This window comes from Pongo pygmaeus, chromosome 2 (genome assembly GCF_028885625.2).
Source record: "Pongo pygmaeus isolate AG05252 chromosome 2, NHGRI_mPonPyg2-v2.0_pri, whole genome shotgun sequence".
Lineage (NCBI taxonomy): Eukaryota > Metazoa > Chordata > Mammalia > Primates > Hominidae > Pongo > Pongo pygmaeus.
The window spans coordinates 140,159,113-140,172,329 of record NC_085930.1 but is presented as its reverse complement, the minus strand read 5'-3'; the positions used below and the strand labels follow the sequence as shown (position 1 = coordinate 140,172,329).

The following is a 13,217-nucleotide window of genomic DNA, read 5'->3' as shown; positions in this document are numbered from 1 at the left end:
TCAGCTCTTTGTGTCTAGAAGGATGCTAAACCCATGTGTGGCCAGACCAAGAGGAATAAGGCCTTTTCTATTAAGTGTGTGGTCCCTGGTTAGGGTTTATTGTGACAGTCGAATTGGATAGTTATCAAAACTTCTTAGTGAGGCAACTTTACCAGTTTATGCAAAGAATCTAAGTGTCTTGTTGTAGACCGACATATTTTAGCAATATATGACCAGTTGTGGCATCTCTATAGCCTCAGCTATCTTCTCAGAGTTTGAGTGATAGATGTTTTCTAATGAATAAAGTTGGGTAAGAATTGATACTAGGAAAGCAAAATGATGGATTTATCATGCCCTATATGAATGCCATTATTTAAAACCAGAATATATTTAACTTATCTGTTTTCTTTATTTCATATATTTATGTTTATTCATTTTACAAATATTTATTGAGCACCAATATGTCATGCCAGGCATGGTTGAAGGCACTTACATCTGTAAAGAACAGTCCTATTTTACTCTGTGAATATATTAGCATATTTCTTATGTGCCTGCTCCTCATATTGAAACCTGATTTTAGGAAAAACGATTTCATAATGTTGGTGAATGTTGCAAAAGCTTTTGTTCACATTGCTTTGGTTTTAATTGCCAGGTTCCTTTAGAGTTGGTCTTATTGCCTTGAAGCTGGGCATGATGCCTTTATGGACCAAGGATGGTCAAAAGCATGTGGTCACATTACTTCAGGTAAGAGAAAAACAGAAGACGTAAGAGATATCTGTGTTTCAAGATCTGTTTGTGCAAACTTTAACAAGAACTATTTGTATCCTGAAACATGGAACTGTATGGTGAAGAAAGGGGTAATGTTGAACATAAATAGTATTAAAGAACTTATGGTGGTTTCAGGAATGTTCTCACCCTTGCCTGAGCAGTGGCCTTCTGATACTGGTATTGGGATAACTGGAGCAATGAATTTTTTTTTAAGTATAACCTATCCTTTTACAGATCCCCTTGTTTACTTCATAATCGGAAAAAAATCTCAATCCCATTTTGTTTTCTTTTATGGAGTTCTTTCAACTCCAAATTACATTTTTGATCTTTTTGCTAACAGAATATAATAGTCTTGTCTGGTGAGGCTGTATTTTGTTCACTAAGGTAAGGTATAGTCTAATGGGTAAGAATGTGTGTCCTGAGACCAGAATACCTGAGTTGCAATCCTGATTCTGCCACTTACTAGTGTGTTCCTTGGAGCACTGTGCCTCATCTGCAAAAGATACTCTATTCTGTAAAAGAAATAATTGTGACCTACTGCAAAAGGTCATTGTGTAGATTGCACAAGATGATAAATGTCAGGCACTTGAAACAATGTCAAGTGTCTACTAAATATTAGCTACTATTGTCTTTATCATTATCATTGTTGTTATTATTGTTATTATTATAGAAAGATACTGGTAAGAGATCATCACTCCCCAAATCACTTTGAACAACTCAGTTGATCTTGGGGCTTAGTCTTAGGCAAGTAATGATACAGGTGATGTAAAGTAAGAGCTCATGCACCTAAGTGCTTAGAGTGCTAATAAGGCACAAAGAGTCTATAGATCCTTTGCAAATTATTATTGGCTCTGAATGATCAAGTATAAGACAATAGTTTTGTGAACTCTGAAGAAACTGGCGGGGGCAGGGGGCTTTCAGTAATGGCTGGTGGGATTGTAAATTGGTACAAAACCATTTTGGAAAACACTTTAGCATTATGTGGCAAAATTAAGACAGGTTAGCCTTGTAGTCTAGCAATTCCACTTCCAAGTATTACTAGAAAACTTGAGCAGCAGCATCACACTTAATGCCAACAAACTAGAAATAACCCAAGTCTCTGTCCACAGTAGAACAGGTAAACAAATCATGTTATATTCACATAATGAAATGTTGTACAGCAATGAAAATGAACAGAATAGAGCTACACACAATATAGATGAATCTTACAAATATGTTAAGTGAAGTAAGACATGGAAGAGTACATAAAATCCATAAAATCTGATTCCATTTATATAAAGTTTAAAGCAGACAATACTTTCCAATATAGTAATTATAAAGAAAAGTAAATGGTTACCATAAATGTCAAGAGTTATTTCTAGGGCAGTACTTCTCAAACTTTAGTGAACCTCAGAATCACTTAGAGGTCTTATAAAACAGAAAGATTCTGATTCAGTAGGTCTGGATTGAGGCCTGAGAATCAGCATCTTAAGTTCCCAGGAAATCTTGACACTGCTTGTCTGGTGACCATACTTTTGAGAACTCCTGCCCTAGGGTAAAAATATGAGGAGGTGATTGGGAAGAGACACACACGGGCTTTTGGGATTCTGCTTCTTGAGCTGGGTGGTGGTTACATGTATATTTTGTTTATACTCATTTTGTTGTATATGTTCTTTTCTGTATGTATTTAATCTTTTTTTTTTTTTTTTGAGACGGAGTCTTGCTCTGTCCCCCAAGCTGGAGTGCAGTGGTGCGATGATCTTGGTTTACTGCAAGCTCCGCCTCCCGGGTTCTTGCCATTCTCCTGCCTCAGCCTCCCGAGTAGCTGGGACTAGAAGCGCCCACCACCATGCCTGGCTAATTTTTTGTATTTTTAGTAGAGATGGGGTTTCACTGTGTTAGCCAGGATGGTCTCGATCTCCTGACCTCATGATCTGCCCGCCTCGGCCTCCCAAAGTGCATATTAAATGATTTGTTTTTTTTTAAATTTATGTTTTTAAGATTGTGGTTGGTGTTAGAGGAAAGATGAGGTAAGTAACTGTAGGGAATTCCTATTTGTCCTAAGGTCTCAATGTGGCTGGTTTGTAATGTTAAAATATATATTGGCACATGCTTAGTTTTTTTATGTTTGTTTTTTTAGGTACAAGACTGTCATGTCTTAAAATATACTTCAAAGGAAAACCATAATGGAAAAATGGCAACCCTGTCCGTAGGAGGAAAAACTGTATCACGTTTTCGTGTAAGGATGTATTTTCATAGCTAGAATACTGCATTTTTCATCAGTTTCAAATCTGGATGAGTTTATGTTTTGAGATTGTTGCACAGCCACAAACTTGCATTTGTTTGTGAGGTAAATTGTGTATTTGGGGGAGGCAGTCTGGCACAGCCATTTTGCCCAGGAGTCTTGGAGACTCTTGAGTTTGTTCTAATACCTCTCCCTGTATCTGGAACAAGTAATTTTACCTCTCTAAGCTGTAGTGCTTGTATATCTGTACAATGGGAATAAAAATACTACATACCTGATAGGTTTATCACAAGGATTAAATTAGGTTTTTCAGATGTGCCGGGAATATAACAGACACTCAGTAGATTTGGTTATTTTGTTATTGTTTTATGTTTCATTTCACTTTCTTCCTGTGGAAAATTGTCTTAACTCTTGACACCAAGAGCATGTGGAAATTAATTTTGTGTATTCTAGAAGGAGCTTTCAGTGTTTGGGAGAAAGCTGTATGAGAACCCAAATCAGATTTTTTTTAATAAAGCATTTTTTTTTTAAGTAGAGTACTGAGTTTGTAGTTTAAGTTTAGAAAAGCTGCCCAATGAGTATCCTGTATTGAATAACTAAAACCAGAAAACCTTTCTCAAAATGGTGATGGTTTTCAGTAAACATCTTTAGGTTTACTAGAACACATTGCTTATCTCTAAGACAAACTTTTTTTTCATTGTAAACTGTTTATGAAATGAACAAGGCAGAAATTAGGGTACAACCCATACTCTCTGACTGTCAAAACTATCAGGTGTTTATCCTACTAACTACTCTATTTTCTTATAGTTAACTTTTATTGAACATGTATTACATGCCACGTGCATAAGTATTACGCCTTTTTCATTTGTTACTTTATGTAAACTTTTCAGCCTCTGAGGCTAACGCAGTTAACTAACGCATTCAAAGTCACCCACTGGTAAAAGGTAGAGCGACAGACACCAGAGTCTTACTTAACTGTGTCTTGATATCTACCCACTGGGAGCTCATAAGCTAGTGAGGAAGTTACACAAATAAACCAGCCATCCCAGTACAATATTATAAATCCAAGGAGCACAGAACCGGAGACAGCCAATTCTGCCAGGGAAAATCCCAGGAGGTTTCACAGGGAGAACAGAAAGGAAAATGGGTGTTACAGGCATGCCAGAGAGAATGGCCTCTGCAGAAGCAGAGACGACATGGAAGAGCATGTGTGCTTGGGGAGAGAAGTGTAATGTGGCTGCATTTTAGTGTGCAGGCCTGGGCCAGTGTTGGGAGGGTGGTGAAGCTGCAGCTATCAAGGTAGTGTGTGAGGTTTAGACTTCATCTTATGGACTTTGAGGTGCTTTCTGAATTCTTTAACTAGGTCAGTAACTTGTTCAGATTGTTAAATTAGTTAACTGAAATTTTAAAAATCTGATAGGAGGAAAGAGTTTTTAGGAAATTGTTTTAAGAGATCAGGGAAGAGTTGATAAGAGCCTTTAGAAGCAAGGCAGTTGCATTGAGATTGGAAGGGGCAGGGACTGGAAAGGACTGGGTGGGAGGACACAACTAGGTCAGTGCTGATTGCATACTCTGGGATAGGAACAAGGAAAAGGGAAGCTTTGGAGGAAAGAGATGTTTGAGATGTTCACAGGAAATCATAGTTCTATAAATGGTGAGAAATACTGATTAGTCAATAAGTGGTGTTGGAAATCACTGAAATCTGTGACATGGTTTATTTTGTTTCGTGTTAGAGAAGTTAGCTATTTTTGAATATTATGGTAGCATACTCCATTAATTTTTCTTTAAAGCTTTGTCATAATATCTGTCCTGCTATTCTTAACAGTTCATTGACTAACAAACTCGGGTTTCACATAACTCCATAGTAATTATAGAGTACAATGAGATATTTATGGGAACTTTTTAAAAAAATCAAGTGTTTGACTTTTTAAAAATTTATTATGTACCAGCCTTCATATGAGTAATTCTTTGGTTTGATAGATGCCACTGTTTTCTACTTGATTGTACTTCTGTGTTTTTGTGATGACTAGCATCATCATCTTCATTTTCATTACCAGTTTTGTAAATTGATGCCTTCATGGCCTTGATATTTGTAAATCAAGCATGCTAGCGTAATCCCTTCTGCCCCAGCCAGGTCTGTGAAGATTGCTTCCTCTGAAATATGAGGTGGTGAGAAAACAAGTGATGTGGGATCAGAAAAGTTGAGTTCTAATCCTGATTTCTACCTTTAGGTGCCCTTTACTCACCTTTTGAACATCTATTTTCTTACGCATAAAAACAAGGAATAGTACTTGATGGTCTCTGAATTATCTTCCAGTTCTGAAAGTCTCACATTGGTTCTCTGAATATTTTAATTCTCAAGAAAAAACAAGTTTGGAGAAAAAAAGTACATGGGAGCTCAATTTATTGTATTTTACTTAGTGATGAAGATGTGTTATAATCAAAATTTTATGAAAGTAATACTAATAGTATTACTATAACAGTACTAATAATTAAAAATATTACAGAAATGATAGGTATTGCATTTCATAGTCGAGGCTGTTCACACATTTTTTTCTCTTCAGCTTATTCTGATAGCTTTATTCTCTTCAGTGGTTATATAGCACAGCAGGGTGATTTGGATGTTGTGTTCTAATGTTGTGGTGGATTTTGACCCACTTAATTTACATAAACTTTGAAAACTTCACTTCTCTAGCATAGAAAGTACTGCAAAGGACCTTCTTTCTTCAAGATATAAAATTTCTTCAAGATACAAAATTTCTAAGTCCAGATGACATTTATTACAATAACAAGAAAAAGCTTTGTCTATAAAATGACCTTTCTTCAAAATGAAATGTGAAAATGAAGTTTTAGAATTCTTTGTAAATACAGCATTTTTGTTTGAAAACAAAGATTTTTGAAACTAAAAGTATACAGACTTCCATATTATAGCTCTCAGGAAAAAATGCAAATAGATTGATTATAGAGGATTTTTTAAAAAATGAAGACCTATGAATATAAAATTTCATATGTCTAAACATTTGGAAATTAAATCACTTTATAATAGTGTTAGAACTGTTTTCTTTTAATCTGTAAAGAATTTATGCCTCCAAGAAATTAGACTACGTTGCCTTTTTATTTTGTACCTTATTATAAATAAAAACTGATGTAGTACATAGTGTTTTTGAATGAGGAAGTTAAGTGGCCTTAAACATTGATTAAATCAATTCATCTTAGGAGGAGAGGCATTTTCATTGTGGGAAGGATAATTGCAGAGAACTTTGAAGTGGGGGAAAAGAATGCAGCCTCATAGATGGGATTATCCAAGTGTGACAGTACTGTCAGTCTTTTAAATTGCCTTTTGAAATCATTTACTTATTTAGAAGTTTAAAAAAAAGAAAAAAGTCTTTTACAGTGCTTCTGGTTTTAACTCTACTTGAGCATTTGGTTTTCCTCCTGACTGAGACCTAATTAGTTTTATAATATTTTGATTTTAAAAGAAAAAAGTATTTACTATTAGTGAAATTGGATGATAATCAAGAAGTATGTTTTACGTTGGTTCTATTTATGGTTTAGTCTAAAAAGTTACTTAGGACGAGATGTTTATATATATTGTCTGTTTTGTATTACTAGAATAGTAAAGGATTTTCCTCAGAAGCTTCCAGATATGCTTAAAAAGCTGGCATTAACAAAATAATATGCTTTTAAAATCATGTGGAATAGGTGAATGTCAAAAATAAACTTGAAGTCCATTCTAAAATTTAATAAATCTGAATTTTGTACATCAGGAAAATAATTTCAAGGAGCCATACTGTTAAATGAAAATTTTGTGTTTGCTCTTGTTGCAGAAGTATGATTGAAGATGAAAAACAGGGGACTTGGTAATAGTGGTGTTGGGTGTTAGTGTTATTTCAGCATGTAGGAAATAAAATAATAGAGAATGATTGGAATGAATTTGTGTTATCACTCTTGTGGAGGAACGGATAGCTTCTTGAGAGAACTCTGTGAGGTATAGAACAGTCTTCAGTGGCATCAAAGTAGAGCTTCTCGGCATTTGTTGTAGGCTCCACTGGAGAGCCCCAGGGGGATTCCTGGTAAGTTGTAGACTGATCCAAAAATTAAACTGTGTGCTTACAGGCCAGTGCCACCCAATTTCATGTCAACTATAGGCAACTGAGTAAGTCATAAGTACTAATGGTTTACATTTTAAACTGAACAAGTAACTAAAGTTTGCTAAGTATTCACATATTATATTCTACAAACAAGTCTGACTCTGCAGGCACTTCATTGGAATTTGGGGGAAGGATACTTTGTTATTATCAGTGTCATCTTGAGTTGGTTAGGGTTTTTTAGTTGCTGCTATTCTTGCTTTTTGAAGATTACAAATTACTATTGGTTTGGTTTTATAATAGTTTCTTGCCGATTTGTTCGTCCTCAGAGCAAGTCATGATATATCTCTTAGGCCTATGCTTTTACAGTAACTAGACCTGAAGATTGAGGCCACAAACACAGTAACGTCGTGTTCCAAGAACTGATGCAGCAGAAGAGTAGAAAAGTGGGAGGAGTTAGACAAACTTTATACCCAGATGGTTGCCTGTCCTTTATCTTCTGTTTCTTTTCATCATTGGTTTAGCCCACTTCTTTATTATCTAACCTGCCACTGTGCTTAGCTGTAAAGTTAGAGACACAGATGAATGAAAAACAGCCTTTACCATCCAGGTGCTCACAGGTCAGCATGCTGACCAACATTTGAGTAGATAAGTGTATGGTGATATGGACAGTAATTGAGATATTCCAGTGTCTAGTGTTGGCATAGACAAAGGAGTAGTGTGCTCTGGTAAGGCTGCTCAGAGAGGGATCTGGATAGGAAATATAACTGAATTTAGTACTAGAGACATGTACTTATATTTCCCAATGTGAAGAGTGCCTCTTTCACCAGAATAAAACCAACACAGATACATCTACCTGCTGTTCCCTCTTCCTCAACTTTGAAGCTTTGGAGATGCAGGGTAGGGAGGAGATCACAGATGAAGAGAGTGGTGCAGACAGATTCAGGTAAGCATACATAGAGTACCATAGCCATTGGGGGCCTGCAGTTTCTTCATTTATGGTTAGAAAGTTGAGGGAGAGCGAACAGCAGGAAAATAGATGTACTATGTTGTATTGTGATGAAAGAGGCACTCTTCACATCAGGAAATAAAAAGTGGCATAACTTTTTTGTCAAGTCCTATAGCAATCTATATGGAGTCTTAAGAATTAAGGTGGGGGGAGGACCCAGGAATTATAAGAAAATAAGATGTCCATAGGTTTTGTTTTTAGTGACACTGGTTGTAGTGGTATTTACAATAGCAGGACAGAAGGCAGGAGTGGAGAGCAGACAGCAGGATCTACCAGGAGCTGGGGATATAGCAGCAACTAAAGCAAGTCTCTGCTTTCAGGAAGCTTACATTTGGGTAGGTTTGGGGGTGAAATGGGGAGGCTGTTACATAGAACAGGGGTCCCCATCCCCCAGGCTGTAGACTGCTCTGTGGCCTGTTAGGAACGGGACTGTACAGCAGGAGGTGAATGGCAGGTGAGTGAGCATTAGTTACCACCTGAGCTCTACCTCCTGTCAGTCAGATCAGTGGCAGCATTAGATTCTTATAGGAGCGCAAACCCTATAGGAGCTGTGCATGCGAGGGATCTAGGTTGCATGCTCCTTATGAGATTCTAATGCCTGATAATCTGAGGTGGAACAGTTTCATTCTGAAACCATCCCTCTTGCTGCCTTCACTGGTCTGTGGAAAAATGGTCTTCCGTGAAACCAGTCCCTGGTACCAAAAAGGTTGGGTACTGCTGACAGAAACAGTAAATAATGTGTATCATGACACATGGAGATAAATGCTTTGAAGGGTAATACTAAAAATGTAAAGGATTTTTCTCAGAAGCTTCCTGGTATGCCTAAAAAACTGGTATTAATAAAATGATATGCTTTAATAAAATAAAAGTAGCCTGAGGGGATAAGTGACAAAAAAATGGTGCTATTTCAGATTGAGTAATTAGACAAGGTAAGTTGATATTTTGATTGATACCTGAATAAGTAAGGGAGCCAGTCATGCAAAAATATGGCAGAAAAGCATTCTAGACAGAGGCAATAGGATGCGCAAAGGTCTTGAGGCCAGTGTTTGATGCGTTCTTGGGCCAATAAGGGAGTGCATTTTTTCTGAAGCAGGGTGAGTCAGGAGGAGAGTAAAAGATGAGGTCAGATTGTGTAGAACATTTTAAACCATGGTAAGGACTTAGGACTTGATTCTGCAAGAAGTAGAAGCCACTGTAGATATATGATATGGCTTGAGTTTTAAAATGATAATGCCAGCCTGTAAATTGAGAACAGACAAGAGAGTCAGGAGTGTGGAAGCTTGGAGACCAGTTTGGAGGCTATTGAAGTAATCCAGGCAGAAGATAGTGGATGAGGTTGACATTGGGATGGGGTGGTAAGTGGTTGGCGTGGGCTGTATTTTTAAATAGTCTGGAGGAATTGCTGATGAATGGGATGTGGAATGTGAAGAAGAAAAGAATCAAGGGTGACTATAAGATTTTTGACCTATACGGCAGCATTATGGAGTTACCTTTTTTATTGAGATTTGGAAGAAGGCCTGGGAAGGGCAGGCTTGGTGAAGGGAGTTGAGTTCAGTTTTAGACACGTTAAGCTTAAGTTTCTATATGACATTGAAGTGGAGATAATGACTTGGCAGTTGGACATGTGAATGTGTAGTTCAAAGTAGAATTTGGAATTGAAGTTAGAAATGTGCAGACATTCACATATACGAGAACTGAGAGAGTAGTAACTGGAAGCCAAGAGAAAGTCTTCCATGGAGAGAGTGGTCACCTGTGTTAAGCATTGCTGGTAGATTCAGTAAAATGAGTATCAACCAGTGTGGTTGACCGTATGGAGATCCTTGGTGAATGACAAGCACTTTGCATTGAATGCTAGGAGCTGAAAGCGCTGATTAAACTAAACTGGGTTCACAGAATGGGAGGAGAGAAAGTAGACTTGGCAAGTCTTTCCAGGAGCTTTGCTGTAAGGGGGAACAGAAATATTAGCTAAAGAATATGTGGTCAAGAAAAAGTTTGTTTTAATATGTGAATTATTGTGACATGTTATATATAGTGATAGGAAGTTCCAGTAGAAAGGGGAAAAAAATGAAGATTTCTTAGAAGAGAGTGGGGACAATTTCAGGAGGAAACCATTGAATAGGTGAGAAGGGGTGGGAATTAGTGCTTTTAATAAAAGTATGGAGAGCTCATCTATCAGGATGATTTCCAGCCCCAGTTTGACATAGAAATCATGTGAGGTGCTTGAAAATTAGCAATGTCTAGACCCCACATTAGACAGTGAAATTACAATCTCTAAGCAGAGGGCCCTTGCCGTTGGCATTTTCTAGAAGCTCTCCATGTGCATCTCATGTGTAACCTAGAGTGGGGTGGGAGGATAGTACTGTTAATATATTAGTGCTGGTATAGACAGTTTGATTTGGTAAAAGCATGGAGAAGTTCTCTTAATTCTTTTATTTGATCAACTCAAAGGGAGGAAGAGGAAACAGTGCTGAAGATTTTAAAAGAGGATGTGACTTAGTTTCCTTATAGAGTGTGAAAATGATTTAACCAGAGATATGTAGGTATCTCTAGATATAACCAGGCCACATTTGAGATTCTGAAGTTTGTGGTCATAACATTTAAATGTAACATACCGTGTTTTCTTCCAGTTTAGACTAAGTGCAGAATAGGCAGAAAGTTGATTTTTCGGGGTTTGGGTTCTTAATTCAGACAGTCTCCAGTCAGAATTTAAATATGAGCACAACTCTTTATTTTCCTGCAGAACAGAGGTCTTTCCCAGTGTGCTATATTTGAACACTATGTACATGGTTGGAATCTAAGTAGTAAGATTATTCACAGAGATGTAATAAAATATAGCTATAAATCTCACCTCCTTTAAATAAGGGGAATTGGGTGCCCTTTGTTCATTAAGGAATAAGGTTTGCTTTGATTTATTTTCTGGGGTGTTAATAACTTGGTTTAGATCTCTATGCATTCAATTCCACTTTTAATATTCAATGTATTACTTATATGTGCTGCTTTTCCTCTAGAAAGCTACATCCATATTGGAATTTTACCGGGAACTTGGATTGCCGCCGAAACAGACAGTTAAAATCTTTAATATAACAGATAATGCTGCAATTAAACCAGGTAATTTGAGGTTGGGGAGAGGAGGGAGGTAAAAATACCCAAATATGCAATTTGTTTAATGTCAGCCCTTTCAATAAAGCTACATCTAAAATGCAAAGTGTCAAACACTTACTTTTAAATACAAAACTGTATCTGATTTTTTTTTTTTTTTTTTTTTTTTTTTAGTGGAAAAACCTGTAGATAACTCTTTGCTTTCTGTGAGAGAGGGAGGAACGCTATTGTTTTTAATGTAGAGAGAGTTTAACATTTGAAAAAGCCACCTCAAAGAAATACACTAACTTTTAAAATTCAAAGATCATTGTTCACAGGCTGGCATTCATGAAAAATAGCCAGGCTCTTGCTTAGATAGAAGAATTGGAGAAAATATAACAACAGAAGGGACCGACCATAGCACTAGCACCTCAATGTAAAGATTCTTACTTAAAATTTCCAAGATATTTTGCCTAATCCATGGACTGTCAAAGAGTATATACCTAATGCTAGATGACGAGTTGGTGGGTGCAGCGCACCAGCATGGCACATGTATACATATGTAACTTACCTGCACATTGGGCACATGTACCATAAAACCTAAAGTATAATAATAATAATCATCATCATCATCATAAAAGAAAAAAAAAGAGTAAAGATTTGGCATATGATTATATTGGCTCATATGGTTAGCAAAATATAACATTTTGATGTCTGAACTTCAGAAAAGCTCCCTGATCTCTGAACTTGAGTTCTGACAAGAAGACAGTAGAATGCTGTTTTAAGATTTGGTATTTAATATCTGAACTAAACTGCTTTAAGTAAAATACAGTTGCAGTAGGCTTTTATTGGTGTGACAGAGGGTCAGCCTTGATATAAGGTAGAATTAAAAGTATTCTTTGAAGTTAAGATTTTGCGATTTTAAGGCAAAGTAAATGGAATTAAACAAATATAAAAATTAGTAGAGGTACTTGGGCCATTGTATATTAGAATAGTTTATAATGGAAATACTTTAAATATAAAGGGATAGTTCTAAAATATTTGGTTGTGTAGACAGTTCTGAAGCACTTTTTAATAATCTCTTTGGTATTAACACATCTAACTTTCTTAAACTCTTTGTTTATGTTTATGATAAAGATAAAATTAAGCCACATTAACTTTTGCTGTAGCTCAAATCATACAAAATTGTTTTTGGGGTCAAAAATGGTCAAAAATCAGCAATTCAACCTCATAAAAGGTCACTTAATTTCTTTTTAAAAAATTAATACTATTTTTGATTGACAAATCATAATTATATACATTTATGGGATACAGTGTGATATTTTGATAATATGTAGATAATGTGGAATGCTTAAATCTCTATATTTTCTTCATTCAAGGTTTTTCTCTGCCTATATAAATCCAGGTTGGGTTATAATTTAAAGGAAATTCCCCCCCTGCAATCTTACAGCACTTTGCTGCTTGTATTAAATAAACTATAACTATAATCAACTTTCAGTTACATTCTCTACTACAGTGGTTTCTGCCACCTAAAAGAATATCTTATTTGATGATGTTAATGTTTATTCTTCACCAAGATAATAAATTTCTTGCTGTCAGGGGCCATGTCTTATATTCTTATATTCTTGAATTTCTAACTGCACATATTTGTAAGTGCCCTATAAATATTTGCTAATTAATTGCCAAATAGTTCTCATAAATGTTACTTTCAAGTTTATGTAAACAATATTATGAAGGGCTTTGATTCATCACAAAATTTAAAACTTTTTAAAATAACATTTCCCAAGTACATTTAAAGTAAGACTTTATTTGCATACAACTAGTTTTGTAAATATTTCTATGTAAAATTTAATAAGAGTGTCTATAAAGGCAATTTTTTGCTGTTCTAATTATCTAGGCATGAACTGGAGAACTATATTTTATTGGTACAATGAAGAGTTCACCCAAAATCTGATATGTAGAGGCTTTATATAGATGTCATACATACCATGATCATTGCACACCATATGAGGGACTTGGGTTCAAGTAATTGTTTCCTGTTTGTCCAGTGGGTGCAAGATATTTAATGAAA

General features: G+C 36.0%; 1 protein-coding gene across 1 annotated transcript in view; it reads left to right on the top strand.

Annotated features, from left to right (window-relative positions):
* MRPL3 (mitochondrial ribosomal protein L3) overlaps window positions 1-13,217 on the top strand; it is a 41,585-nt gene that overhangs the window by 1,912 nt on the left and 26,456 nt on the right. Inside the window, exons 3-5 of the mRNA XM_054482338.2 lie at window positions 632-723; window positions 2,867-2,965; window positions 11,077-11,176. Coding sequence (XP_054338313.1) covers window positions 632-723; window positions 2,867-2,965; window positions 11,077-11,176 — 291 coding nt within the window. The remainder of the gene's footprint in view (window positions 1-631; window positions 724-2,866; window positions 2,966-11,076; window positions 11,177-13,217) is intronic.